The sequence below is a fragment of the Bubalus kerabau genome, chromosome 5 (genome assembly GCF_029407905.1).
Source record: "Bubalus kerabau isolate K-KA32 ecotype Philippines breed swamp buffalo chromosome 5, PCC_UOA_SB_1v2, whole genome shotgun sequence".
NCBI classification, from domain to species: domain Eukaryota; kingdom Metazoa; phylum Chordata; class Mammalia; order Artiodactyla; family Bovidae; genus Bubalus; species Bubalus kerabau.
The window spans coordinates 34,270,066-34,296,036 of NC_073628.1; the positions used below are offsets into that span (position 1 = coordinate 34,270,066).

The window sequence follows — 25,971 nt, forward strand, 5'->3', positions numbered from 1 at the left end:
GATTCTAAAGCCAGGTCATCCCTGCGCAACAAAACATGACCTCCTTAACTAATGGATGGACATATGTTAGTCAAGCAGAAGAAAGGCCTGAACTCAGCTGCTCCACTAAGTCAAAGAAGATCACCAAGATGAGCAGTTTTGATTCTTTGGATAGACTTGCCCTGAAGGGGTCAAGATACTGACACAGACACTGACCTGCTCTGGAAGGGGGAGGTGTAGGAAGGTGCTCTGCCGCAGCATGGCCTGCAGAATTTTGACCACTTCTGCGGGTTTGGATGTCATGAGTCGGGGCATGAGGTCAAGAAGTCTGTCCACAAAGCTGTCCTGCAGGTGGGGCAAATCAGCGATGAAACACCTGAAGGAATAAACAGAAGCAGCTCGGAATTCATTCACCACAGGCTGACCCCTGAACTTCTGCCAGGCCCTGAGGTAGGAAAAGTGATGAACTGGAGGAGTTCACGGTTCCTGAGGAAAGTCATACACCTATATAATTAAGCTGCAGTGATAAAATCATCATAATAGCCTTGTTTATTAAAATGTGCCAGGCAACCTCTTGAGTGTTTTATACTATCTTATTTAATCTAGCAATCCTGTGCATTGTTAGAAATATTATTTTTGTATCATTGATTCATTAATTAATATAAAAAATATGTTTAGGCCTTACCAGGTAGTAGGTACTATTCTGGACACTGGGGACATAAACAGTGAGCCAAAGAGAAGAAAAAGCCTGTGGTTTTTTTTTTTATAAGTTGAGTAATTTAATAGTATATTCTCAATATGCAAAAAATCATTTTTACTAGTCAATACAGCTTTCTAATTTGATCTTTTTTAAAATGTTTTATTTTTTTAAAAAGCCTGTTTTAATGGAGCTTATAACCACTGATAAGAATGCTGAGACTCAGAGAGGATAATGTTGTACTGAGGCTTAAAAAAGTTAAGTAACTTACTCCCAGCTCTGAATGATTCCATGGTACTTTGCTTTGTAAAAGGAGATAGTTAAAAAATATTTCACTGAGAGGGTGACATCAATTCTGGGACTCGGAGGCTGAATTAAGGAAGAATGTACAGCTCTTAACAACACATTCTCCTCTGTGGCAAATCAGGGCTGTCATCTTTCCAAAAATCTCCTCAATCCAACTATGCAAAAACAGACTCTCCACCTTAAAGAATCTAAAACTATGTTTAACTAAATCAGTTTGCTGTACACCAGAAATTTATACAACATTGTAAACCAATTATACTTCAATTAAAAATAAAAATCTAAAACCAAAAGTAAGGCAGGGACTTCATAGAGATTTGAAGTCAGGTTCTAAAGAGTCAAGCTAGACTGTATTATTTACTAGAGAGTAGGGCTTCCCTGATAGCTCAGCTGGTGAAGAGTCTGCCTGCAACCCGGGAGACCTGGGTTCAATCCCTGGGTTGAGAAGATTCCCTGGAGGAGGGCATGGCAACCCACTCCAGTATTCTTGCTTGGAGAATTCCCATGGACAGAGGAGCCCGGCAGGCTACAGTCCATGGGGGTTACAAAGAGTCAGACACAACTGAGCGACTAAGCACAGCACAGCATAGCCCCTACTGGTGAGGGTAGTACTGCAACCTAGCCCTATAGGAAGCTGCTGCTGCTAAGTCGCTTCAGTCGTGTCAGACTCTGTGTGACCCCATAGACGGCAGCCCACCAGGCTCCCCTGTCCCTGGGATTCTCCAGGCAAGAACACTGGAGTGGGTTGCCATTTCCTTCTCCAATGCATGAAAGTGAAAAGTGAAAGTGAAGTCGCTCACTCGTGTCCAACTCTGAGCGACCCCATGGACTGCAGCCTACAAGGCTCCTTGGTCCATGGGATTTTCCAGGCAAGAGTACTGGAGTGGGGTGCCATTTCCTTCTCCATACAGGAAGCTATCATCATCCAAATGAAAAAAGCCTGAAAAGCAAAGAGTCCTTCAAACCTGTAGAGTCAGTTTTGGTAAAGTTCAGGGGGGTAGGAACAAGGAGTGGAAGAATGAAACGTTAGATTTCAAAAGTATTACATCTGAAATTCTTATAAATCCTTCCTAGTATAGTACAGGCAGCATACCACAGGTCTGGTCATTACTTTGACTGCTACTGTTTCACCAAGCCTTCCACTCATCGACTGCATCAGTTTTAGCCAATTAACTTCATAGAAAATCCTCAGAAAATATATCTAGGCTACAAAATAAAAGTTACCTACAGAATTATGGAACAATATTTTGTAGATAAGAGGGAAATACACCACTTTCAGAACCATGGTGAAAAAAATAGACAAGTTGTGACTTTGAGTTTTTCCACATAATATTTGTCTTTTTCTGGCCCAGCTGAGTGTTTAATCAAAACACTCAATAATTCCTGATGTTTTTATTATTATGCTGTATGTTTAGCTAACTTAGGAAGTTTACACACCAGTAAAGAAAATACAATTATCTCTCAGTATTTGTGGCAGATTGGTTCTAGGACCCCTAGCACATACCAAAATCCATGGATGCTCAAGTCCTTCACATAAAATGGAATAGTACAGCCAGGCCCTCCATATCCATGAATGCAGAAGCCACTGATACTGAAGGTCAACTGCATACAAATTAGGGCACACGGGCTACATGGGCTAAACCAAAGATTCTGGTTGTGATCACTCCTGTTTCCCTATAAATGCAATTCTGTATATAACCAAGATTTAATAAGCTAGAAAGTGATCAAATACTTACCTCTGAAAAAAGTCCACTTCCTGTAAAAATTTTTCACACATTCCAAATAAGGGGTCAACTCTGTAGAAGAGAAAAAAACAACAAAACAAATAAAAACCCATGTTATTTGAAATCTGAGAACTGAGTAGTAAAGACCAAAGTCCCAGAAACTGAACCTACATGGAAAGACAGTGAGCATGTTACACTGTAAAAATTCTATTTCTCTTAAAGGACTCCTAAAGGACCTACAGGGAAATATTCGCCAGAATCCCAAACCCAATTAAAACAGTGCAGTGCTCATTGACTCAATGAATAATCAAAATCAAACTATCACAGGCACACTGGGCACCAGATTCGGTTTGGATATAGGACAGGAGCACAGCTTATGGGCAGTGCAATGTCACATTCTTCCGCTGCAGCAGTCCATGCAGCAGCCCATGAAGCAATCCACAGAGCTCTCTGGGAGTTTTGACAGCTCAGGTTCAAGGAGATGAGAGCTACATCAGGCCAATGTGGAGGCCATTTTTATGGAGAAACTTCATGCCTCATAGGTGCTAATATCTCTTGAAGTAACCTACAGTTATACCTTCCAGGGTACCTAAAAGGATATGCTCAGTTGCAAGAATCACTGCACTCAATGAAGGCCAAAGCCTTGGCATCTGCGTCAGGTAATTAGAGTTCACTGATAGTTCCTTCTTGTTGTTGCTGTTTAGTCACTACATTATGTCTGACTCCTTTGCAAACCCATGTACTATAGCCACCAGACTCCTCTGTCCATGGAATTCTCCAGGCAAGCATACTGGAATGGGTTGCCATTTCCTTCTCTAGAGGATCTTCCTGACCCAGGGATCAAACCTGAGTTTCCTACATTGGCAGGCGGATTCTTTACCACAGAGCCATCTGGGAAGTCCAATAGTTCCTTCTAGTCTATATGTAATTTTCCTAGAGATCATTTTTACCACAGCAGTGTCATCTAGTAATAGAGTTGATGTGATCAGGTTTCCGGGAAACAGACTTGGAAACCAAAGGTCACATTCTCATGCAAAATGGAAAAAGATTTTGTTACTACTTTGCACACAGACATAGACTATATTCTTTCCTCTCTATCTTGATTTCTTTGGCCTCACAGTACTTTAAACTTAAATGTATACCTAATTAAGCCCAGGCAATATGCCAGGTCAATGTAACTTACTAATCAAAGAATAGATTTTTCCTTTGATCTTTGTGCACTTTTTTTCTTGTAATTTTTACATGGAATGTTCCATTTATTTTCATTAATACATTATTATTTGAAGGAATACAGCTCCAGTGAATAAAAAACACTCTTTCCTTATATAAAAACATGTAAGAGGGACTTCCCTGGTGGTATACTGAATAAGAACCCACCTGCCAATGCAGGGGACATGCACAACTACTGAGCCTGTGCTCTAGAGATCTCAAGCCACAGCTACTGAAGCCCACATGCTGTGCCGCAACTACCGAAGCCCGGACGTCTAGAGCCTATGCTCCACAACACGAGAAGCCACCACAATGAGAAAGCCCACTCACCGCAACTAGAGTAAGCCCTCGCGCGGCAACAAAGGACCAGTACAAGCTAAAAAAAGGGTAAGAGTATGGGCTCAAGGTTCTTAATAATCCAGTTGAGTCTTTCTACTAAACCATAAGCTCCATGAGAGTAGGGGCTTCATATTATTCATCATGTATTTCCTGAAACAAGCAGCTCTTCAATAACAATTTGTTGAATGGATAAATAAATGATAAATGGCAAATGGAAATGTATTCTAAAAGCAACATTAATCTGAATTATTTTCCTAAAAAGTCTGTAGCACTTGAGTCTCCCTTAACTCTGAAAAACTACCAGAAGTAGAACTGAAATTTGCTAGTGAGGTTAACCAACCAAAGATCACCAAGGATGAGACAGCTAGAGAGGAGAACTCCAGCTAAGTAGAGACTGAACTGAAAGCAAGTTAGCCAAGTAGTACCTTTTTTGGCCTGCTTACATACAACCAGTTTGGAGAATTTCCAAGCAGTAAAATATGAAAAGATTTGAGAACTCTTCCCAAACTCCCAAACAGAGTAGTTAGCCTCACCTACATGATACATGAAGTAGGCCTCTACCACTAAGAACCCCCCACTTTCAGTGTAAGAGCAAGGCCCACTAGGGAAAACCAAACACTGACCTATAACTGTTAGGCAAGCCTATACCAATTACCAATTTAAACTGGTCTAAACTTTCACTTATAAGTATAAAAACACAATGAAAAATTACCAGATGTTATAAGGATCATCAGGAGCTATCAAGAAAACCAAGAAGACCTCAATGAGATAATATCAGGGCAAGAAAGCACAGAAACCTTTTTTAAAAATTCTAATAAACAACCTCAGTAAGACTCAAGAGAAGATTTGAAACAATATTGCAATCATAAAGCAAGAAAAACTGCTAAAAAAAGGTACAGAAATAAACAATAATACTGAAATCAATTCAACAGTTGAACACTAGAAGGAAAAATGAGGAAAACTGAAATGGTAAATTAAAAGAGTATGCTGAGGAATTTACTCAGAATACAAAATAGAAAAAGAAACTGAAATTGTAAGAGAAAAGATACAATGTAGGAAAAATAGAGCCAGATGATACAATATCCAGTATGACAGATTGAAGCGGATGGAAGAAGAAGTAATTAAAGAAATGATAGAGGGAGAAAAATTTCAAGATAAAACAGAGCTAAGGAGTATATCAAGGCTGTATATTGTCACCCTGCTTATTTAACTTATATGCAGAGTACATCATGAGAAACGCTGGACTGGAAGAAACACAAGCTGGAATCAAGACTGCCGGGAGAAATATCAGTAACCTCAGATATGCAGATGACACCATCCTTATGGCAGAAAGTGAAGAGGAACTAAAAAGCCTCTTGATGAAAGTAAAAATGGAGAGTGAAAAAGTTGGCTTAAAGCTCAACATTCAGAAAACGAAGATCATGGCATCTGGTCCCATCACTTCATGGCAAATAGATGGGGAAACAGTGGAAACAGTGTCAGACTTTACTTTTTTGGGCTCCAAAATCACTGCAGATGGTGACTGCAGCCATGAAATTAAAAGACGCTTACTCCTTGGAAGGAAAGTTATGACCAACCTAGATAGCGTATTCAAAAGCAGAGACATTACTTTGCCAACAAAGGTCCGTCTAGTTAAGGCTATGGTTTTTCCTGTGGTCATGTATGGATGTGAGAGTTGGACTGTGAAGAAGGCTGAGCGCCGAAGAATTGATGCTTTTGAACTGTGGTGTTGGAGAAGACTCTTGAGAGTCCCTTGGACTGCAAGGAGATTCAACCAGTCCATTCTGAAGGAGATGAGCCCTGGGATTTCTTTGGAAGGAATGATGCTAAAGCTGAAATTCCAGTACTTTGGCCACCTCATGTGAAGAGTGACTCATTGGAAAAGACTCTGATGCTGGGAGGGATTGGGGGCAGGAGGAGAAGGGGACGCCAGAGGATGAGATGGCTGGATGGCATCACTGACTCGATGGAGGTGAGTCTCAGTGAATTCCGGGAGTTGGTGATGGGGACAGGGAGGCCTGGCATGCTGATTCATGGGGTCGCAAAGAGTCGGACACGACTGAGTGACTGAACTGAACTGAACTGAAGACTTCAAAGTCCCACTAAAGGTCAGTAAGAACAAGGAAAGTAAACACATACCTAGACATATTCAGAAATTTCTGAATTCTAAAAAGAAAAGTTTACAGCTTTGAGAAAAATAAATTAACTACAAAGGAAAGAGAATGAAACAGACATAGCAATATTAAGTTCTGAAAGAACTCCATTCATGTATGAGAGCAAAAGAAAGTTTTAGATATGCAAAGTCTCCATGAGTACACTGCTAGGCTAAGTCGCTTCAGTCGTGTCCGACTCTGTGCGACCCCATAGACGGCAGCCCACCAGGCTCCCCCGTCCCTGGGATTCTCCAGGCAAGAACACTGGAGCGGGTTGCCATTTCCTTGTCCAATGCATGAAAGTGAAAAGTGAAAGTGCAGTCGCTCAGTCGTGTCTGACTCTTAGCGACCCCATGGACTGCAGCTCACCAGGCTCCTCCGTCCATGGGATTTTCCAGGCAAGAGTACTGGAGTGGGGTGCCATTGCCTTCTCCGCCATGAGTACACTGCTGCTGCTGCTAAGTCACTTCAGTCGTGTCCGACTCCGTGCGACCCCATAGATGGCAGCCCACCAGGCTCCACCATCACTGGGACTCTCCAGGCAAGAACACTGGAGTGGGTTGCCATTTCCTTCTCCATGAGTACACTACTTATGTACTTATTCCGAAAAACAATTACTAGTGAATGTGTTCCAGTCAGATACACAGTGAATTAGAACAGGGAATTTTAAAAGGCAACTGTGGGGACTTCCCTGGTGGGCCAGTGGCTAAGATTCTGAACTCCCAATGTAGGCGGCCTGGGTTCCATCCCTGGTGAGAGAACTAGATCTCACGTGCTAGAATTTAAAGATCCTGCATGCAGCAACTAAAACCAAACAACCAAATAAATAATTTTTTTTAAAAACATAATTGTAGTACAAAAACAGGAGTGGTGGGCAAGTTGGAGCTAAATAATTTTGACAATGTACTTAAAAAGACTGATGCAGATTTTAATAAAGAATTCATAAAATAAGACATACATGAAAAACTGTAATTCAATATATTGTATAGCACAAGGAACTATAGCCATTATCTTGTAATAACTTTTAATGAAGTATGATCTATAAAAATAGTGAATACCTGAAACTAATACTGTAAATCAGCTGCAATTTAAAAAAAGGATAATCTGAAACTAAATTCTAAATTATTTAACAATGTGAAACTAGCAAATAAACTTGTATTTTGATTAAATGTGGTCTTGATAAAGGTGATCATGAATTCTATTTTTAATGCTAATAAATATAAGGTCTGCTGCTAAGTTACTCCAGTCGTGTCTGACGCTATACGACGACCCCATAGATGTCTGACTCTATACAAGCCCACCAGGCTCCCCCGTCCCTGGGATTCTCCAGCAAGAACACTGGAGTGGGTTGCCATTTCCTTCTCCAATGCGTGAAAGTGAAAAGTGAAAGTGAAGTCTCTCAGTCATGTCCGACTCTCAGTGATCCCATGGACTGCAGCCTACCAGGCCCCTTCGTCCATGGAATTTTCCAGGCAGGAGTACTGGAATGGGGTGCCATTGCCTTCTCTGAATATAAGGTCAATCAATTTATTAAAAATGAGTAAAAATACTATTTATACAACTAAAAAGAGCTAACATATATTAAGGGTTTATTCTTAATGTGTCAGGCAGCATTTTAAGGGCTTTACATATCCTTACAATAACTTCATGACAGAGATCCAGGTACTATCATTGCCCCGGTTTAACTTACAGAAAACAAATGGAGAGACATTCTTAAGCACCTTGCCCATGGTTACTAAGTTTGCAAATTGTGGAGTTAAGATCTGAATCTAAGCTATGAGGCACCCTAGCCCTCTGAACCAGTAGTATGTTCTACTGCTTCTAATTTGAATAGCTTAAAACCTGAATAGTATAAAACCTTCAAACCCCTGGAAGAAGAGAGAAACAAAACAATCAATCCAGCAAAAGTCAAGGAAAAAGAAAAAGTAGCAGGAACACATACAAATGGAAAATATAAAATAATATATTATGAGGGACTTCTCTGGCGGTCCAAAGCAGGTGGCGCGGGTTTGATTCCTGGTCAGGAAACTAAGATTTTATATGCCACACAGAGCAGCAGCACAGCCCAAAAAAAATGAGTAAAGACCAAATATATTGGAACCTTATTAATGACATGGAAACATGAAATATATTGCTGGATGAAGTAAAAATAAGGCACGACAGACAAGTATGTTATGATTCAATCTATATTAAACACACATACTTATAATCTAAATGGACGGTTAGGTGTTTTACAATGGGTAGATTATAGAGAACAGAATGTTCATTTAATCTGCAATATTTAAATGTTTACAATAATTGTATATAAACTGAAAAGGAGATCCATTTTCTTTAAATAAAAAAGTGTAGATGCTATCACAAGCACTTATCTTTTCTCAGCTACAGTTGGCACATAGCAGGGATTTAACATTTGCTAAATGAATGTATGGCTATCTCTAAGACTGAGGCACCACCTGACCGTATCAGGTCACCATCAAGAGAAGCAAAGAAATAAAACAACACTCAGAATGTTCTTCATAATGTGTTTTTAGGTGCTTACTTAAACACTCATATATTTGTTTCTCTACATGATTTTTAGGCTAACACAACTAGTGGACTGAGCATCAAATGTGTCTTCTGTCTGGTAACAAGTTCCCTAAGTACATATTCTATGAAACCTATGGTGCCAAAGATGCACTTTTATCAAACACCAAGAAACAAAAAACACTTTGAATCAAACTATAGCACATCATCAAAATATCTGATTTCAGAGAAGTTAAAATTTTTAAATGAACACTTCAGAATCAATGAAATATAGCAACATAGCAATTCTCATTCTCAGAAAGTCTAACAGCTATCATTATAATGAACTCTTACTATGTACCAAGTACCATGTTAGTGCTTTTACACATTTTACCCCATTCATTATTCATGGCAGAAGACATTATGAAGAGGTGGCAAGAATACATAGAACAACTATACAAAAATGATCTTCATGACCCACATAATCACGATGGTGTGATCACTGACCTAGAGCCAGACATCCTGGAATGTGAAGTCAAGTGGGCCTTAGAAAGCATCACTACGAACAAGGCTAGTGGAGGTGATGGAATTCCAGTTGAGCTATTTCAAATCCTGAAAGATGATGCTGTGAAAGTGCTGCATTCAATATGCCAGCAAATTTGGAAAACTCAGCAGTGGCCACAGGACTAGAAAAGGTCAGTTTTCATTCCAATCCCAGAAAGGCAATGCCAAAGAATGTTCAAACTACCGCACAATTGCACTCATCTCACGCTAGTAAAGCAATGCTCAAAATTCTCCAAGCCAGGCTTCAGAAGTACATGAACTGTAAACTTCCAGATGTTCAAGCTGGATTTAGAAAAGGCAAAGGAACCAGAGATCAAATTGCCAACATTTGTTGGATCATCGAAAAGCAAGAGAGTTCCAGAAAAACATCTATTTCTGCTTTACTGACTATGCCAAAGCCTTTGACTGTTTGGATCACAATAAACTGTGGAAAATTCTGAAAGAGATGGGAATACCAGACCACCTGACCTGCCTCTTGAGAAACCGATATGCAAGTCAGGAAGCAACAGTTAGAACTGGACATGGAAAAACAGACTGGTTCCAAAAGGTCAAGGCTATTGTCACCCTGCTTATTTAACTTCTATGCAGAGTACATCATGAAAAACACTGGCCTGGATGATGCAGATGACACCACCCTTATGGCAGAAAGCAAAAAAGAACTAAAAAGCCTCTTGATGAAAGTTAAAGAGGAGAGTGAAAAAGTTGGCTTAAAGCTCAACATTCAGAAAACTAAGATCATGGCATCTGGTCCCATCACTTCATGGGAAATAGATGGGGAAACAGCAGAAACAGTGAAATACTTTATTTTGGGGGGCTCCAAAATCACTGCAGATGGTGACTGCAGCCATGAAATGAAAAGACGCTTGCTCATTGGAATAAAAGTTATGACCAACCTAGACAGCATATTCAAAAGCAGAGACGTTACTTTGCCAAAAAAGGTCTGGCTAGTCAAGGCTATGGTTTTTCTAGTAGTCATGTATGGATGTGAGTGTTGGCCTATAAAGAAAGCTGAGTGCCGAAGAATTGAACTGTGGTGTTGGAGAAGACAATTGAGAATCCTTTGGACTGCAAGGAAATCCAACCAGTCCATCCTAAAGGAAATCAGTCCTGAATATTCATTGGAAGGTCTGATGTTGAAGCTGAAACTCCAATACTTTGGCCACCTGATGTGAAGAACTGACTCATTTGACAAGACCCTGATGCTGGGAAAGATTGAAGGCGGGAGGAGAAAGGGACAACAGAGGATGAGATGGTTAGATGGTATCACCAACGGACTTGAGTTTGCATAAACTCCAGGAGTTGGTGATGGACAGGGAGGCCTGGCATGCTGCAGTCCATGGGGTTGCAAAGAGTTGGACACGATTGAGCAACTGAACTGACTGATTCTTCATGGAAACCTTATGAGACAGATGCTGTCATCATTCTCATTTTACAGGTAGGGAAACAAGGCTCAGAGAGGCTAAAAAAAAAAAAAAAAAAAAAAAAAACCTGTCTATAATCAAACAAGGAGTAAGTAGAAAGGTCAAGATTTGAACAAAGTAGTCTCACAGCACCAGACAGTCTCAAAATTTGTCTTTACTGCCTAAGACAAAGCACTAGTCCCTTCAGAAGAGAAAACAAAATGGTTCAGGCACGAAATTCTTAAAGAAATCTATCAGGGATCATATAGTACACTTTTGTTGCCAGATGAAATCCTATGTTCTGCTATAGGAAATGGAGAGCCACTGAAGGGTTTTGCCAGGGATCTAATATGATATAAGAATGGAATTTGGAATATCTCAAGGAATAAAGAGCTTGCAATATCCCTTAGGTGAAAAGTAACACTGCAAGTGTTAGTCCCCAGTCGTGCCTGACTCTCTGTGACCCTATGGACTGTAGTCTACCAGATTCCTCTGTCCATGAGATTTCCCAGGCAGGAATACTGGAGTGGGTTGCCATTTTCTTCTCCAGGGGATCTTCTGGAGATCTTCTATCTCTGGGTCGAACCCAACCCAGGGATAGAACCCAGGTCTCCTGCATTGCAGATGGAATCTTTACTGTCTGAGCCACCAGGGAAGCCCATCCCATAGGTAATCTTTCCTAAATATAATTTCATGCATCATTAACCTTGGTGAGATTTCTGAATGTATTTTTAGGTGTCTTTAAAAGGACTGGGCGACCCTTTTTTTGCCAACCACACATCTTACCCTCGAGCAGTCCGTGCTGTTACTATAAGTTGCAGGGCTTTGGCCTGTAGCCTCATGTGATGGATAATCACCACCTGCTTGTTCTCCACGCCACTATACATGAACTCCATTTTGTAGGTTTCTTCCATGATCTATAAGGAAAACAGCAGCACAGAATTCTGAGTGAAACCAGATCTGACCAGAGTTTTTTTTTTTTTTTTAAGGCCTAAGCTTTAATTCTGATCTGAGATTTTTAAGTGCCTATGTTTATAGAAATTGATATAATTTCAGAGAAATTAATATTCACGTTAACAGAAATTTTTAAGTCTTGTGAAAAGAGAATTACTTTGTCAATTAAAATAACAAAGTCATCTGGTAATATTATTCAGTTGATGACATAAAGATATGAAAGTTTACACACTTAGATAAAACTGTAAAGCACTGCTTGTAACTCTAAAGGAAATTCACTTCGCATGGCAGCAAATGGATATATATAGAAACGTAATCTTCAAGAAAGGCCCTCAAGAGTTTAGTATCAGGAACCATTACCCAGCTGTTAGTCATCCAGTCTGCTCCATGAGCTGGGTCTGTCAGAGGGATTTTACGGAGGGAATCAGTGCAGAAAACAGTATCTGTGACCTCAGCTCAAGCCCAGTGCATCTTAAGCTCTTGTTCTATTCTATCCAAGGCAGCGACTCCCTCTAATGATGTTTCTCTTTCCCTTCTGTGGTTTTTGAAGGCATTGAGTCGGAAAAATGACTCCAGGTTCTCCTACAACTGACAGTAAGGTATATTTCCAAATAACACAGTGCCTCAGTTTCCCTAACTGTAAATGCAGAAGAAACAGCACCAACATAATAAAATTTAAAGGATTAAATGGGGCATGGAAGGTGCTTAACACAGTAACTGTCACATGAAAGTGCAGTATTAGTCATTCAGTCATGTCTGACTCCCTGTGACCCATGAACTGTAGCCCGCCAGGCTCCTCCGTCCATGGGATTTTCCAGGTAAGAATACTGGAGTGGGTTGCCATTTCCTTCTCCAGGGGATCTTCTTGATCCAAGAACCGAACCTAGGTTTCCCATTTTGCAGGCAGACTCTACATCTGAGCCACCAGGGAGCCCAAATGTCACATGGAAATGGTAATTCTTTTCTCTCTTCCAGATTACTGCTTCCTGGTCCCATCCCTCCCAACATGGCCCATCTCCACTCTGCAGTCATTAAGTTCTACTCCCCTACAAGCCACATGGTAGGTCTGAGAGGGGGACTAGATTAGAGATCAAGCAGAATAGTGGAAAGAAAACAGACTTTGGCTATCAGAGGATCTGAGGTCAAGTCTCTGATTTACTACCTATAGCTCTCTGACTATAACCTTGCTGAGTGCTGTTTCATCTGTAAAATGGACTCAATACTTACTTACTCCTACCTAACGGGGTGTGTGTGTGTGTGTGTGTGGACTCAATACTTATTCCTACCTAATGGGGTGTGTGTGTGTGTGTGTGTGTGTGTGTGTGCGCACACACACACCATGCAGCTTTCAGGATCTTAGTTCTCTGACCAGGGACTGAACCTGTGCCCCCTTTAGTGAAAGCACAGAGTCCTAACCATTGGACTGCCAGGGAAGTTCCACCGAATGGGATTATTATGAGGATTAAGTAAAATAGACTTGAAATCATTTAGTGAACTATAATGTAGCAGTCATAGTCACCATCATTATCTTCCAATTGGGTCATAGTTAGTCATATACAAACTTACTGTTAGGAAGGCATGACCCAGAAGAGCAAATGCCATTACCCAAAAATGAAGGGAAATTGCTCAAAACTAGGAAGAAAGACATTTAAGGCAAGTAAAATTAAATTCTACTTAATGAACTGAGGAGAAACGTAGGGACCTTTAAATATTCAAGAGATGGTTAAAGAAATGAGAGAGATGGTACAGGCTGAAAATATAGATAACCTCGAAATGAGTTCAGCTACATTTTCAGATGAAAGACTCATGATATTATTATTCAATTTTAGCATATCTGAAATTTGTTGTTGTTTAGTCACCAAATTGTGTCCAACTCTTTTGTAACCGCATGGATTACCAGGCTCCTATAGCCCACCAAACTCCTCTGTCCATGGGATTGCCCACGAAAGAATACTGGAGTAGGTTGCCATTTCCTTCTCCAGGGGATCTTCCCTACCCAGGGATCAAACCCGCATCGCCTTCATTGGCAGACAGATTCTTTACCACCGAGCCAACAGAGAAGTCCCCATTTCTGGAAATACAAATTAATAATATTTTAGAACACAAAAGAAATCTTAGAAATCAGAGAGATTAAGTAACTTGCTCTTAATCACTTAGCAAATTAGAGGCAGACATGGGAACAGAACCAAAGCCCCCTGACTCAAAAGCCGGTGCTGTGTCCCCTAATTATGCTGCTCCTCGTATCACTATCTTCTGTCACAGGCTGGAAGTGGGGAGCCACAGCAGAGCCTTGTGAAGTCCTCTGACTCTAACTAACTTAGAGAACACAATTTCTGGACAAATACCTATCTGAGGAGAAGGTCTCAATAAGCTTACCTGTTTTGCTGCTGCTGAGGCCAAATCACTCTGCTTCAAATATAAAGGGGCGGCCACATTCCACAGCTTTTCCTGCAGGGCCTAACAAGTCAGCAGAGGATAGAACCAGAGGTCATAAAGACTGCATATCATTTGAGACTTTAGAGTTTGTTTTACTTTGAAAATTTACTGTGTACGAGACAGCAAAAGAGACACTGATGTATAGATCAGTCTTATGGACTCTGTGGGAGAGGGAGAGGGTGGGGAGATTTGGGAGAATGGCATTGAAACATGTATAATATCATGTATGAAACGAGTCGCCAGTCCAGGTTCGATGCACGATACTGGATGCTTGGGGCTGGTGCACCGGGACAACCCAGAGGGAGGGTATGGGGAGGGAGGAGGGAGGAGGGTTCAGGATGGGTAACACAGGTATACCTGTGGCGGATTCATTTCGATATTTGGCAAAACTAATACAATATTGTAAAGTTTAAAAATAAAACAAAAAAAATAAAAAAAAACAACAACAACAAAAAAAGAAAATTTACTGTGATCAAGACCCCCTCTCAGTCTTACTCTTTTAAGCCAAAGTAGAGACCAATGATTTGGGCCCAATGCAATCCTCCCCCATTCAATTCGTGGCCCAAAGACCCCATGCCCCAGACCATAGCTTTGCAAGCAAAGTGCAGGAGACATGAAGGCCTTATCACAATGTCCAGGCAAGCTAGGCTTCTGAGGTCTGGGACCTCCTGATCTCAAAGCCCATTGACTACCCTGACAGCCCAGACCCTTCTTCCTTGACTTGATTCCTTTTTCTTTGCTCTATGCTCACTATCTGTGAATACCCCTATCACCTGACCAACATACTCAAATAAAAAATCAAGAAGCTTTCCTAGATTCCTCGCTAACTCTCTATATTCAAAACTATCACTTATAGCCACGAATTTTACCTTTCATCTCTCTCCTCTCCTATCCATCCATATGGCATCTCATCTAAACCTCTGCTATAGTCTCTTATTTTCAGTCCTTCTTAATTATAGACATACTGACAGTTCAGAAAACCTAGACTTACACTGTCCAATAGAAATATAATAACGTAAGCCATGGATGTGATTTTATATTTTCTAGTAGTTACATCTTTGAAATTAAAAAAAAAAGACAGAAAAATAACAATAACCAAAAAATGTAAAAAGATTCAGGTGAAATTAATTTATCAATACAGTTTATTTAACCCAGTATATACACTATGCAACCAATAGTTTAAAAATTATTAACGAGATAGTTCACATTTTTTCATACTAAGTCTAAGAAGTCCAGGCTGTATTTACACTAACAGCTCATCTCAATATGAACATTTAAAGTGCTCAACAGTTACATGTACCTGGTGACTATCAGACAGCGGCAAGTCTGGAGTATTAACATAGAAATTTTTAAATTATACTACTAAATCATACTACCACTAACAGAGTTACTGTTTTCGAATATTTGCTTCCAATAATTTCTCATATACATGTTTTTTATATAGTTGTAGTTGTAGAAATCAGAGTAATTTTGTATGCTTTTTGGGGTGTGTGTGTGCTAAGTCACTTCAGTCATGTCTGACTCTTTGAAATCCTATGGACTGTAGCCCACCAGGCTTCTCTGTCCATGGAATTTTCCAGGCAAGCATACTGAAGTGGGTTGCCATTTCCTCCTCCAGGCGATCTTCCTGACCTAGGGATCAAACCTGTGCCTCTTAGGACTCCCGCATTGGCAGATGGGTTCTTTACCACTAGCGCCACCTGGGAAGCATTTGGGTATATAACATTATATCACATTTTGAAGTAATCTCTTCTCTTTTACTACTAAAGAAAAGTAGATTCTTTTCAAAGGCCTTTTGGTATTCCAATGCAGAAGATAGCAAGCCAAGGAAGAAGGAAGAAGACCAATGTTGACATGGCACTCACTATGTACCAGACAATAGACCAAGGGTTTTCACATGCTGCTTGCTACCAATTCTTACTTGGGCAGAGTAATTATTAGCCTTGTTTTATAGAAACTTATGCTTCCCTGGTGGCTCCGATGGTAAAATGTCTGCCTGCAGTGCAGGAGACCTGGGTTTGATTCCTGGGTCGGGAAGATCCCCTGGAGAAGGCAATGGCCATCCACTCCAGCACTCTTGCCTGGAAAATCCCATGGACGGAGGAGCCTGGTAGGCTGCAGTCCATGGGGTCACTAGGAGTTGGACACAACTGAGCGACTTCACTTTCACTTTCTATAGAAACTTGGAAAAGCCAAATAACTGTGCAAAGGGACATAAAGGAACTTTTGGGGATAATAGAAATGTTCTACATCTTAACTGTGCTAGTGCTTACAAAGGTACATATATTTGAATGAATCTATCTAGCCAATTTAGGACTGTTTAAATCCCAACCTACTTCAGTGTACACATCCATTTTCACATGTATACATACACCTAATCACCCTAAAATCACATATCTTACAGTGGCTAATAATTTCTGACTCCTCCATTTATTCTGACTTTGGTCAAATATCACTAACAGCTTTGAAGACTAACAACACTTAGAACTAAAGCCAAGGTAAAGTTTTATCAAGTGAGAGGGCTCTCCAAAATCAGAAGTCTGAATTAACAGCAGAATTCTGCTGCAGAAGCTGACAGCTATTGAGCTAGTTTAATTGGTTTTCAACTCAGTAAACTGAAACAGGCTTTTGGTACTAACTTGCTACACACACACACACACACACACATATATATACATGTAATCTAACTACCTACTATGAAATGCCAGCAAGTTGGCCCTTTTAAGAGCAATGAAATCAACCTTTGACTAATTTGACTTTGACAAAATGAAATTAGCATTACAAAAATATATATATGTTTATATAAGATCTTTGCTAATCAAATTATTTAAAAACAGTTAAAATCCTTGGGATTCTAATGCAACTGATTATCCAATCTGCTCCAATTATATAATAAAAGAATTCTCCCAAATTAAAAAATTAAAATTCCTATATGAGTTAACAATTCTTTAATTAGAGACAAATGTAATTATACTCCAGAGTACATAATTTCCCCATTGCTAAGCAGTTGCATAAGACCATATATTTTTCCACTTAAGGCCTCAAACACTGCTGAATCCATTAAAGCACATTCTTAGCATCATATTCAAGAACAAAATGGATTCAAACTAACCTTAATGAGAAGAAGTTGACACCTAAGATAGGTAGCAGAGAAGTCAGCTACTCCCGCCAATTCAGACTGAAGTTCTCCAAGCCTTTGCAGATCCCTGCCATAAATAAAACCCCAAGTCAAACAGAGAATAAGGATAATAACAACAAGTAAAGATCATGTCAAAAGCATTTACCATTTTATACCTAGTAAATTGATTAAAAAAAAAAAAATTTAAATGACAGAACCCAGTGCTGAAGTGGTTATAAATGAAACTGGTTCACTTACATTTTGATAGCAGTTTAAGTTGATATAATTTTTCTGGAAAGTAAAACCAAAAGGCACACATATAATCAAATAATTTGATAAGTAGTTTTATCCTGAGCGATAGCAGGGAAATATTATCCTGAGAGATAGCAGGGAAATATTCAAAACAAATGAAATGTTTTATGCCCCACAATATTCACTGTTGTATGGACTATTACAGTAAAACACAGTAATTATTTAAATAGTTAATGGTAGAGGAATTATTAAATAAATTTCTGTACATCCAGTCAATGGAATATTCTACAAGCGTTAAAATATAATATGGTAAAAAGGTATATGATCTCAATTATATAAAAACTATACACACACACACACACACACACAAAAGAAAAAGACAGCAAACTGTTTTCTGGATAGAGGAATTAGGGTGTTTTTATTGCCTTCTCCCAACTATGCTTTATTTTCCAAATGTTTTATACAATGCACAAGTATGTTTTATATCATCAGAAAAAAAATTTTTTAAGTATTGTAGCAGGCTCTATTGGCTGCCTACCTAATTTATGCTCTGCTGCTGCTGCTAAGTCGCTTCAGTCGTGTCCGACTCTGTTCGACCCCATAGACAGCAGCCCAAGAGGCTCCCCCATCCCTGGGATTTTCCAAGCAAGAACACTGGAGTGGGTTGCCATTTCCTTCTCCAATGCATGAAAGTGAAAAGTGAAAGTGAAGTCGCTCAGTTGTGTCCAACTCTTAGCAACCCCATGGACGGCAGCCTACCAGGCTTCTCAGTCCATGGGATTTTCCAGGGAAGAGTACTGGAGTGGGTTGCTATTGCCTTTTCCGAATTTATGCTCTACTTCTTCCTAATAATGTGAACCCTTCCTACTTCCTACTAAGTGAACCCTGATTTTGTTTAAGAGATGTCCCCAAACCTAGTTCTAGGTAGAGTACAACTGGATTAAACCAATTGGTACATGTCATCTCCCTGGTTATGTGACCTTATCAGTCCTACTTGGAAGGAAAGGATTTATTATTTTTTTTCTGGCTGTGACGTGTGGCATGCAGCAATCTTAGTTCCTGACCAGGGATCAAACCTGTGCCTCCTGCAGTGGAAGAATGGAGCCCTAACCACTGGGATCCCCCAGGAAACTCCCTGGAAGGACTCTTATTTGAAACGTGAAGCACATTTGATGGTGGTCTCCAAATCACTCATGCTCCCTCTTTCTCTCACTATACTGAACAAGAATGTTTTATAGTCCTGATTACCAATGGCAGCCATACTGCAACTCTAAAAGAAAAAAGCCTTGCTGCTGCTGCTAAGTCACTTCAGTCGTGTCCGACTCTGTGCGACCCCATAGACGGCAGCCCACCAGGATCCCCAGTCCCTGGGATTCTCCAGGCAAGAACACTGGAGTGGGTTGCCATTTCCTTCTCCAATGCATGAAAGTGAAAAGTGAAAGTGAAGTCGCTCAGTCGTGTCCGACCCTCAGCGACCCCATGGACTGCAGCCTACCAGGCTCCTCCGTCCATGGGATTTTCCAGGCAGGAGTACTGGAGTGAGGTGCCATTGCCTTCTCCGGAAAAAAAAAAGCCTTGGGATAAAGCAAATGTTGAGGAACAAGAAAAATCCAAAGAGGCAGAGAGAAACTGGGTCCTTAACGATACAAATGAACTACTTAACCATACCATACTTAGAACTAACAATCCATCTCAAGAAAATTCATAGAAAGCTGCCTGTTTTTTTAAGGTCCATATCAAGATTTCATATAGTAATCATAACTGTGGGAAACCTAAAGATTTGGCTAATGAGAGAAGTTAACTCTTTCAGAGCTGCTATAATATATCAGGTTTCAGAGCAGCCTATACAAAACTGTCCACTGGACTAAGTCTCTCCCTCTTATCTTGGGCAACTTTCTGATAGCTAGTGCTGCCTCCTTGATACCAAAAAGGAGATGCCCCGGAAAGGGGTGAAGAGAGAATTATTTCCAAAGTGACTGAATAAATTGGGGTTTGTGGCTTACACTATTGTCTCTGAGTTTTGGTGGTTTGAGCTGATCCTGGAGAGCCTGTTCATGTGTAGAAATATATCAAAATGAATGGCAAGACCCTGTACTAGCAAACCACACCTGTAAAATGCTATTTTGGTGGCCAGCTGGTCTCTCCCTTTTTGCACCACTAACATCTATCTTGCAAAAGATGGCTCTGAATCATTCTACTTTGGAACCATATTATCTACAGACAGATTCTGCCTTCTCTTACACTACAGAGAACACTGACCAGCTGACTATACATTAGCTGACCATTCCCAAGTGTTAAGTCATTCTACCATCCTTGAACTGTAACGATTATTCTGAGTTGCACAGAATAAGATGCAACCCAACTAGCTACAGGAAATCTGAACTACTATACAAACAAAAATAGAAAATTTCTAGCCCTGCTCAAAACATTCTGTGTCCCAGTGTTTCCTCTCTATATCTTTTTATGCCTACAATCCTTAGGAAGCCTCAGTTCAGACATTCATTAGGAGATTATGGACTCGTTAATGAAAAAGGTACAAAAAGCACCGTCTATGTGCACTGCACTAGGTGTGAGGGGTGTTTCCTTACTTGAGCGCGTTTAATCCTTACAACGTGAACTGCAATTACAGGCATACTTCAGAAAATCCTGGGTTCAGTTCCAAACCACCACAAATAAAGCAAACATCACAATAAAGTTAGGCATGCAAACTCTTTCCCCATACACATAAAAGTTATGTTTATACTACACCGGAGGTTACTAAGTGAGCAACAGCACTGTGTCTAAGAAAACAGTAGAAGTACCTTAATTTAAAAACAATTTTTGTTAAAAAACGCTAATCATCATCAGAGACTTCAGCAAGCTATAATCTTTTTGCAATAGTTACATTAAAGATCACTGATTACAAATGCCCATAACAAATATGATAATAATGAAAAAGTCTTAAATATTGTGAGAATTACCAGAACGTGAAGAGATACAAAATGAGCAAATAATGCTAGAAAAATGACACTGACAGACTTGCTTGACACAAGTTGCTGTGGAGTTTCGCCCCCCCTCCCCCAGCCCATTTTTCTTGATGAATCTGGCTAAAGATTTATTGATTTTGTTTACTTTTTCAAAGGGTCAGCTTTTAGGAATTTCACTGGTGGTACAGTTGGTAAGAGTCTGCCTGTCAATGCAGGGGACCCAGATGGGTTCAATCCCTGGTCCAGGAAGATTCCACATGCTGCCGAACAACTCAGCCCAGGGCCACAACCACTGAAACCCCTGTACCCAGAGCCCAGGCTCCACAACCAAAAAAGCCATTGCAATGAGAATCCTAGGCACTGCAACTAGAAAGAAGCCCTTGCTCTCTGCAAGTAGGCAAAGTCTGCTTAGCAATGCAGACCCAATGCAACCGAAAATAAAATAATAAAAAAAAGAACCAGCTTTTAATTCCATCAGCCTTTTCTATTGTTCTTTTAGTCTCTTATTTATTTCTGCTGTGATTTTATGATTTCTCTCCTACTAACTTTGGATTTTGTTTGACCTTCTTTCTATCGTTGCTTTAGGTGTAAACTTGGGTCGTCTGAGATTTTTTTTGGTTCTTGAGTTAAGACTGTATCACTGTAAACTTCCCTCTAAGGACTGCTTTTGCTACATCCATAGGTTCTAGATTTTCAGGTTTTCATTTTCATTTTACTCCAGGCATTTTTTACATTTCCTGTTTGATTTGAAACAAGTCTTTAGATTTTAAACCTCACTGTACTAGATCTTTCATATCATACACTGTTTATCCAGAAACAGAGCACTGTGTTGACAGAAGGACTCTAACAACCTAGGCTCTAGTCTAGGCCTTTGCTGTTCCTTGCCTTTGACAGTTTCCTCCCTTCCTCACTTGACAAATTTATATTCATTCTTCTGGTCACTGCTTAAGCCATGAATGGAAGGGTTAAGCCCCCTCTTCCATCTTCTAGAAAACCCTGTACTTACTGTATCGTGTGGGAAGCACAATACTGCTTGCCTTATTTACCCAACCAGGCTGTAAGATCCCCTGTAACAGGGACTATGTCTTGTTATGACTGTGTCCCTTTTTCCCAGCACAATGCTTGACATACGATGGGTGCTGAAAAACCATATAACAAATTAATGAACCCAGGCTCCCTCACTCATTGTAAAAGTTGGATAATTCTCATGACTGTTTTCAAATTCAATGAAACAATGTACATAATACACTTAGAAGGGTGCATACATAGTGGGCACTTAATAGAAAACAGTTCTTGTTATGATCAAGGACAGCAGAGCCTTACAAAGGATCAAATCCATGAGACTGAAGATGAGGTATAAGCAGAAGAAAATGCCATCTATAAAAATCTTAGAAGTTTTCCTTCCTCGTTAAGCCACCATAACTAAAGTTTTCAACAAATACTTACTCAGCTCCTATAAAGCACCCAAAATACAGTGATGAACACGAAGTAGTTATGTCAAGTTCTAAAAACAAACCAAAAATTCATCCCCCAGGACCATCACTGAACTATAGCAGTGAGGTGAAATCTTAGTTGGGTGACGTGCTTAGATTACAATGAAGGACAATGTGTATGACGGTGAATTTTGTTTGTTTGATACTAGTATTAACAAGTAAATGGCCACAGTCCTAAGCAGAGAAACTTCTGTATGAAATTTGGACTAAGTTCACTTTTCAACAACTATAGAAAATGTAAATTCTGAAGAACCCCAGGGGTCATTTGATCTATTCTTCACAGATATAAGAATCCCTTCACTGCTGCATATCAGACAGCATCAGTTTTAGAGTCAAACAAAGCTGGATTTAAATCTCAGTTCTACTTCCTAACAAACTGCTTCATTTCCCTAAATTTCTACTTCTTTGTGAAATGCTGCACAACATCTAACTGCAATAATGTTTGTAAAACATAGTAGGTAATTAGTTAACTACTGTACCATCTGCTTTCCTTTCCAAATTTTTCACCATCCTGGCCACCTTTCTCAAGAATGCACTTAATGAGAAACACAGGGCCCAGGACGGACCACAGCAGTAGAACGGTCATCTGACCAGCCCAAAGCTCAGCAGCACTATCACTTCGTAAAACCGAGATCATGAAGGTGACTCAACCAAGGTGTTTACTGAAGTCAAACGCCAGTGGTCTACCTAGTGGAGGGCCAGGGTGGATCTGAAAGGAATAGTGTATAGCATTTTTGTGTTTCTGTTGTATATGGGTGATTTGGAGATTTATCTTTTTTTCCCCTTTGGTTTTTTCCAAATATTGTTTAATAAAGTTTCATTAGCTTAAAAGAAAAAAAAAAAAAAAAAAAAAGCCAGCATTGCAGCTAATGACCAAACTAGTTAACTTTCGTGCATTCTGTACTTTCTTAATGCCAACTGGTTAGTAAAGTGTCAAGGATAAAACTTAAATGTTTATTTAGGTGTGGCTGAATTGGAAGTAGAGCTTATTTTCCTAGGCTCAGCGCCAACAACTTCAGTAGCAGCCTCTAAATTTAATCACCTTAGCGAGGGAGCAGATGAGAAAGAAAATGTGATTGAGGCAGCACTTCAGGGTCAGCAAACTTTTTCCATGAAGGAACAGATAGTAAATACTTTAGGCTTTGCCATCCATAGTGTCTCCATGGTAACTACTCAGCTGGACCACTGCAGCAGGAAAGCAGCTGCTAAATGCTGTGTCTCAACCGAACCCTATTTACAGAGGCAGACAGATACTGCCTTTGCTAAAGGCAAACGGGATTCATTTCTTTTCAGATCATTCAGGACATTCCAACAGAGCCTGATAGTCTGCTGACTGTTATCAATATCCTTCCCTTCTTCCTCAGTAACAGAGTCACCATGCGCTAACTAAGCACTGGTCACTTGAAACAAAAACTACCTTTCCTAGCCCCTTGCAGCTAGATATAGCTATGTGACTTAAGTTCCACTCAATGAGACACAAGGAACATTAGAACATGCAACTTTGCGGGAAGTATCTTTAAAGGGGGTGCTTGTAGAAATGATGCCCTTCTACTCTTTCCTGTTTTCTCAAGGTTGGATTATAAAGGAGACAGTTAAAGTTTGGATCTTCAGGCAAAGGCCGCTTGATGCCGAAGATGGAGAAACAAGAAAGAATGAGTCTAGGTTATCAGCCACCTCAGCTGTCTGCCTGTGAGTAAGAATTAACTTTTCCTCTTGTTTAAACCACTATTAGTTGCATTTTCTGTTACCCAAACTAATATATATATATAAAAGAAAAGCTGAAAACAGCTTCTTTGCTAACCCTTTCTAGTTTAGTACTAATCATCAATCTAGTCATGAACACAAACCTTTTCTTTGTAATATGCTTAAACCACAATCTAATTCAAAATAAAAACATCATAAAATCATGTCAACAGAGTCAGAAAAATCAACCTATAACCAACACTAGAAATCATAAGGGTCAAGCCAAGCATAACGACATTAACTCTGTCAAAGGAAAAGGATGATCAGTCACCTCACCTGATGGTGAACTCTAGCAGCTCCTGGGTTCCCTGAGGGTCAAGGTGCTGAAGACTGTATACCCTTTCAAGGCTCTGCTGCAGGAACTGATGGGAAGGATCCTCATGAGGTGTGATATTGGGAGAAAGACCTGATGACACTAGCTTTCTACCTGGTAACTAAGCAAACACAGTGGGGTTACAACACCATCAAACTCTGTGGCTCAACTTTTGGTATAACAAAGAAACCAGGGGAAAAAATGTGAGTCAAACAAAGAAAAGGAAAAAAAAGAGCTAGGTAACTCTGTAAATAATCTTTTTCTCCTTCCTCAGCTTAAGTGGGAGAAAGGGAAAGAGAGAAAAAAGGAACATGCAGCCATGCCACAAGCTGCAAGGAGAAAAAGAAAAGAGAATGGTATAATGTTATTTTCTATCATTAACTGAAATAAATGGGCTAACCACAGAAATGAGACTAAAAATTAATGCCACATTTATTTTTAACCTTTATTGATTATTCACTTCATAAAAGACTGATGATTTATTCCCAAGTAAATTTTTGTATTAAAAAAATTTTATAGCATGCTATGAAAATGTTTTATATTATGATAATTAATAATTATAATTCTTGTTCTTACTGCTAAAAGTGGTTACCTTTCAAGAAAGGGAGGAGAAGTTTATAGTTTTTAGTTTAAATTTTCTAACCATGTACATATATTATTCTAAATTAAGCCATTTAGAGTTATTTAAGTAGGGATGAGTAAATTCAAATAAAGAGCTTAACAAAGTGCCCGCACAAAGCACTCAGTGTTTGCTATTATTATCAGTATGGTGATCAGTATATTATCAGTATGATTCATCAAAAATTTTTTCTTTCTATATCTCTTAAGTTTTTAAAATAACATTTTATTATTAAAAAATAAACTTATTGAGAACCATATCTATATGTAATTATTAAAATGTAACAGGATCTAATCCTTGATTTAAAATATGCTGTTTCAGAAACTTCCCTGGCAGTTCTGTGGTTAAGATTCCATGCTTCCCAAGCAGCAGGTGTGGGTTCCATCTCTGGTCAGGGGTCTAAGATCCCACATACTGTATGACGTGGCCAAAAAATTTAAAAGTAAATAAATAAAATAAGAAATATTCCAGGCTTCTTCTTGCCTAATATAACATGGTCAATAACCCAGGTACATTCAAAAAATGAATGTTCTTAAAAGGTAAAGGATTCAGAAGCAGGAGTACAAAATAAGAGTTACAGAGAATTAATGAATGCATTTTCAGAAAATATACAGTCTGCTTTCTGCTATTTACCACAAATGACTAAAAATCAAACAAGCAAAAACACGGACAAAAGATGTTTTCAACATACTCTCAAGGCAGGAACAAGATGAGAAAGACTGTCTCGAAGGTAGGCATAGTGCCTGAAGGTGTGATCTGAGAACAATGCAGGCATCGTTGGACACGTTTTAGCAGCATTGAAAATAAGAACCAAAACTGCAATGTCTGATAAACAGGTGCGTTAAGGAAACTTGGAGGTATTAAAGGTTGAGCCTGGCCAGAATTTTGTGCCTCTACTTCTAAGCCCTCCGATTCCTGCTAAATGACTACAATTTTTTTAACAAACAAATGCAGATTCAAAGAGCTATATAAACCTCACACCAAATTTCCCCAATTACCCCTCCAATTACCAAAGAAAGGTTGTTCTATTTATTTATTTTTAGTTCTACCAGTTTATTGCTACCAACCCATCTCCCTCCACCCTCAAGCACCCATGCTCAGTCATGTAACCCCATGGACTGCAGCCCGCCAGGCTCCTCTGTCCATGGACTTTTCCAGGCAAGAATACTGGAGTGGGTTGCCATTTCCTTCTCCAAGAAAGGTTGTT

The 25,971-nt window shown here is 39.6% G+C and overlaps 1 protein-coding gene across 1 annotated transcript in view; it reads right to left on the reverse strand.

Moving 5' to 3' along the window:
* Positions 1–25,971, reverse strand: part of INTS4 (integrator complex subunit 4) — a 117,828-nt gene that overhangs the window by 17,005 nt on the left and 74,852 nt on the right. The window contains exons 14-20 of the mRNA XM_055581407.1: positions 25,456–25,589; positions 24,109–24,266; positions 17,373–17,466; positions 14,201–14,281; positions 11,657–11,787; positions 2,716–2,775; positions 196–355 (exon numbers count right to left, since the gene is read on the reverse strand). Of these exons, the coding sequence (XP_055437382.1) occupies positions 196–355; positions 2,716–2,775; positions 11,657–11,787; positions 14,201–14,281; positions 17,373–17,466; positions 24,109–24,266; positions 25,456–25,589 (818 nt within the window). The remainder of the gene's footprint in view (positions 1–195; positions 356–2,715; positions 2,776–11,656; positions 11,788–14,200; positions 14,282–17,372; positions 17,467–24,108; positions 24,267–25,455; positions 25,590–25,971) is intronic.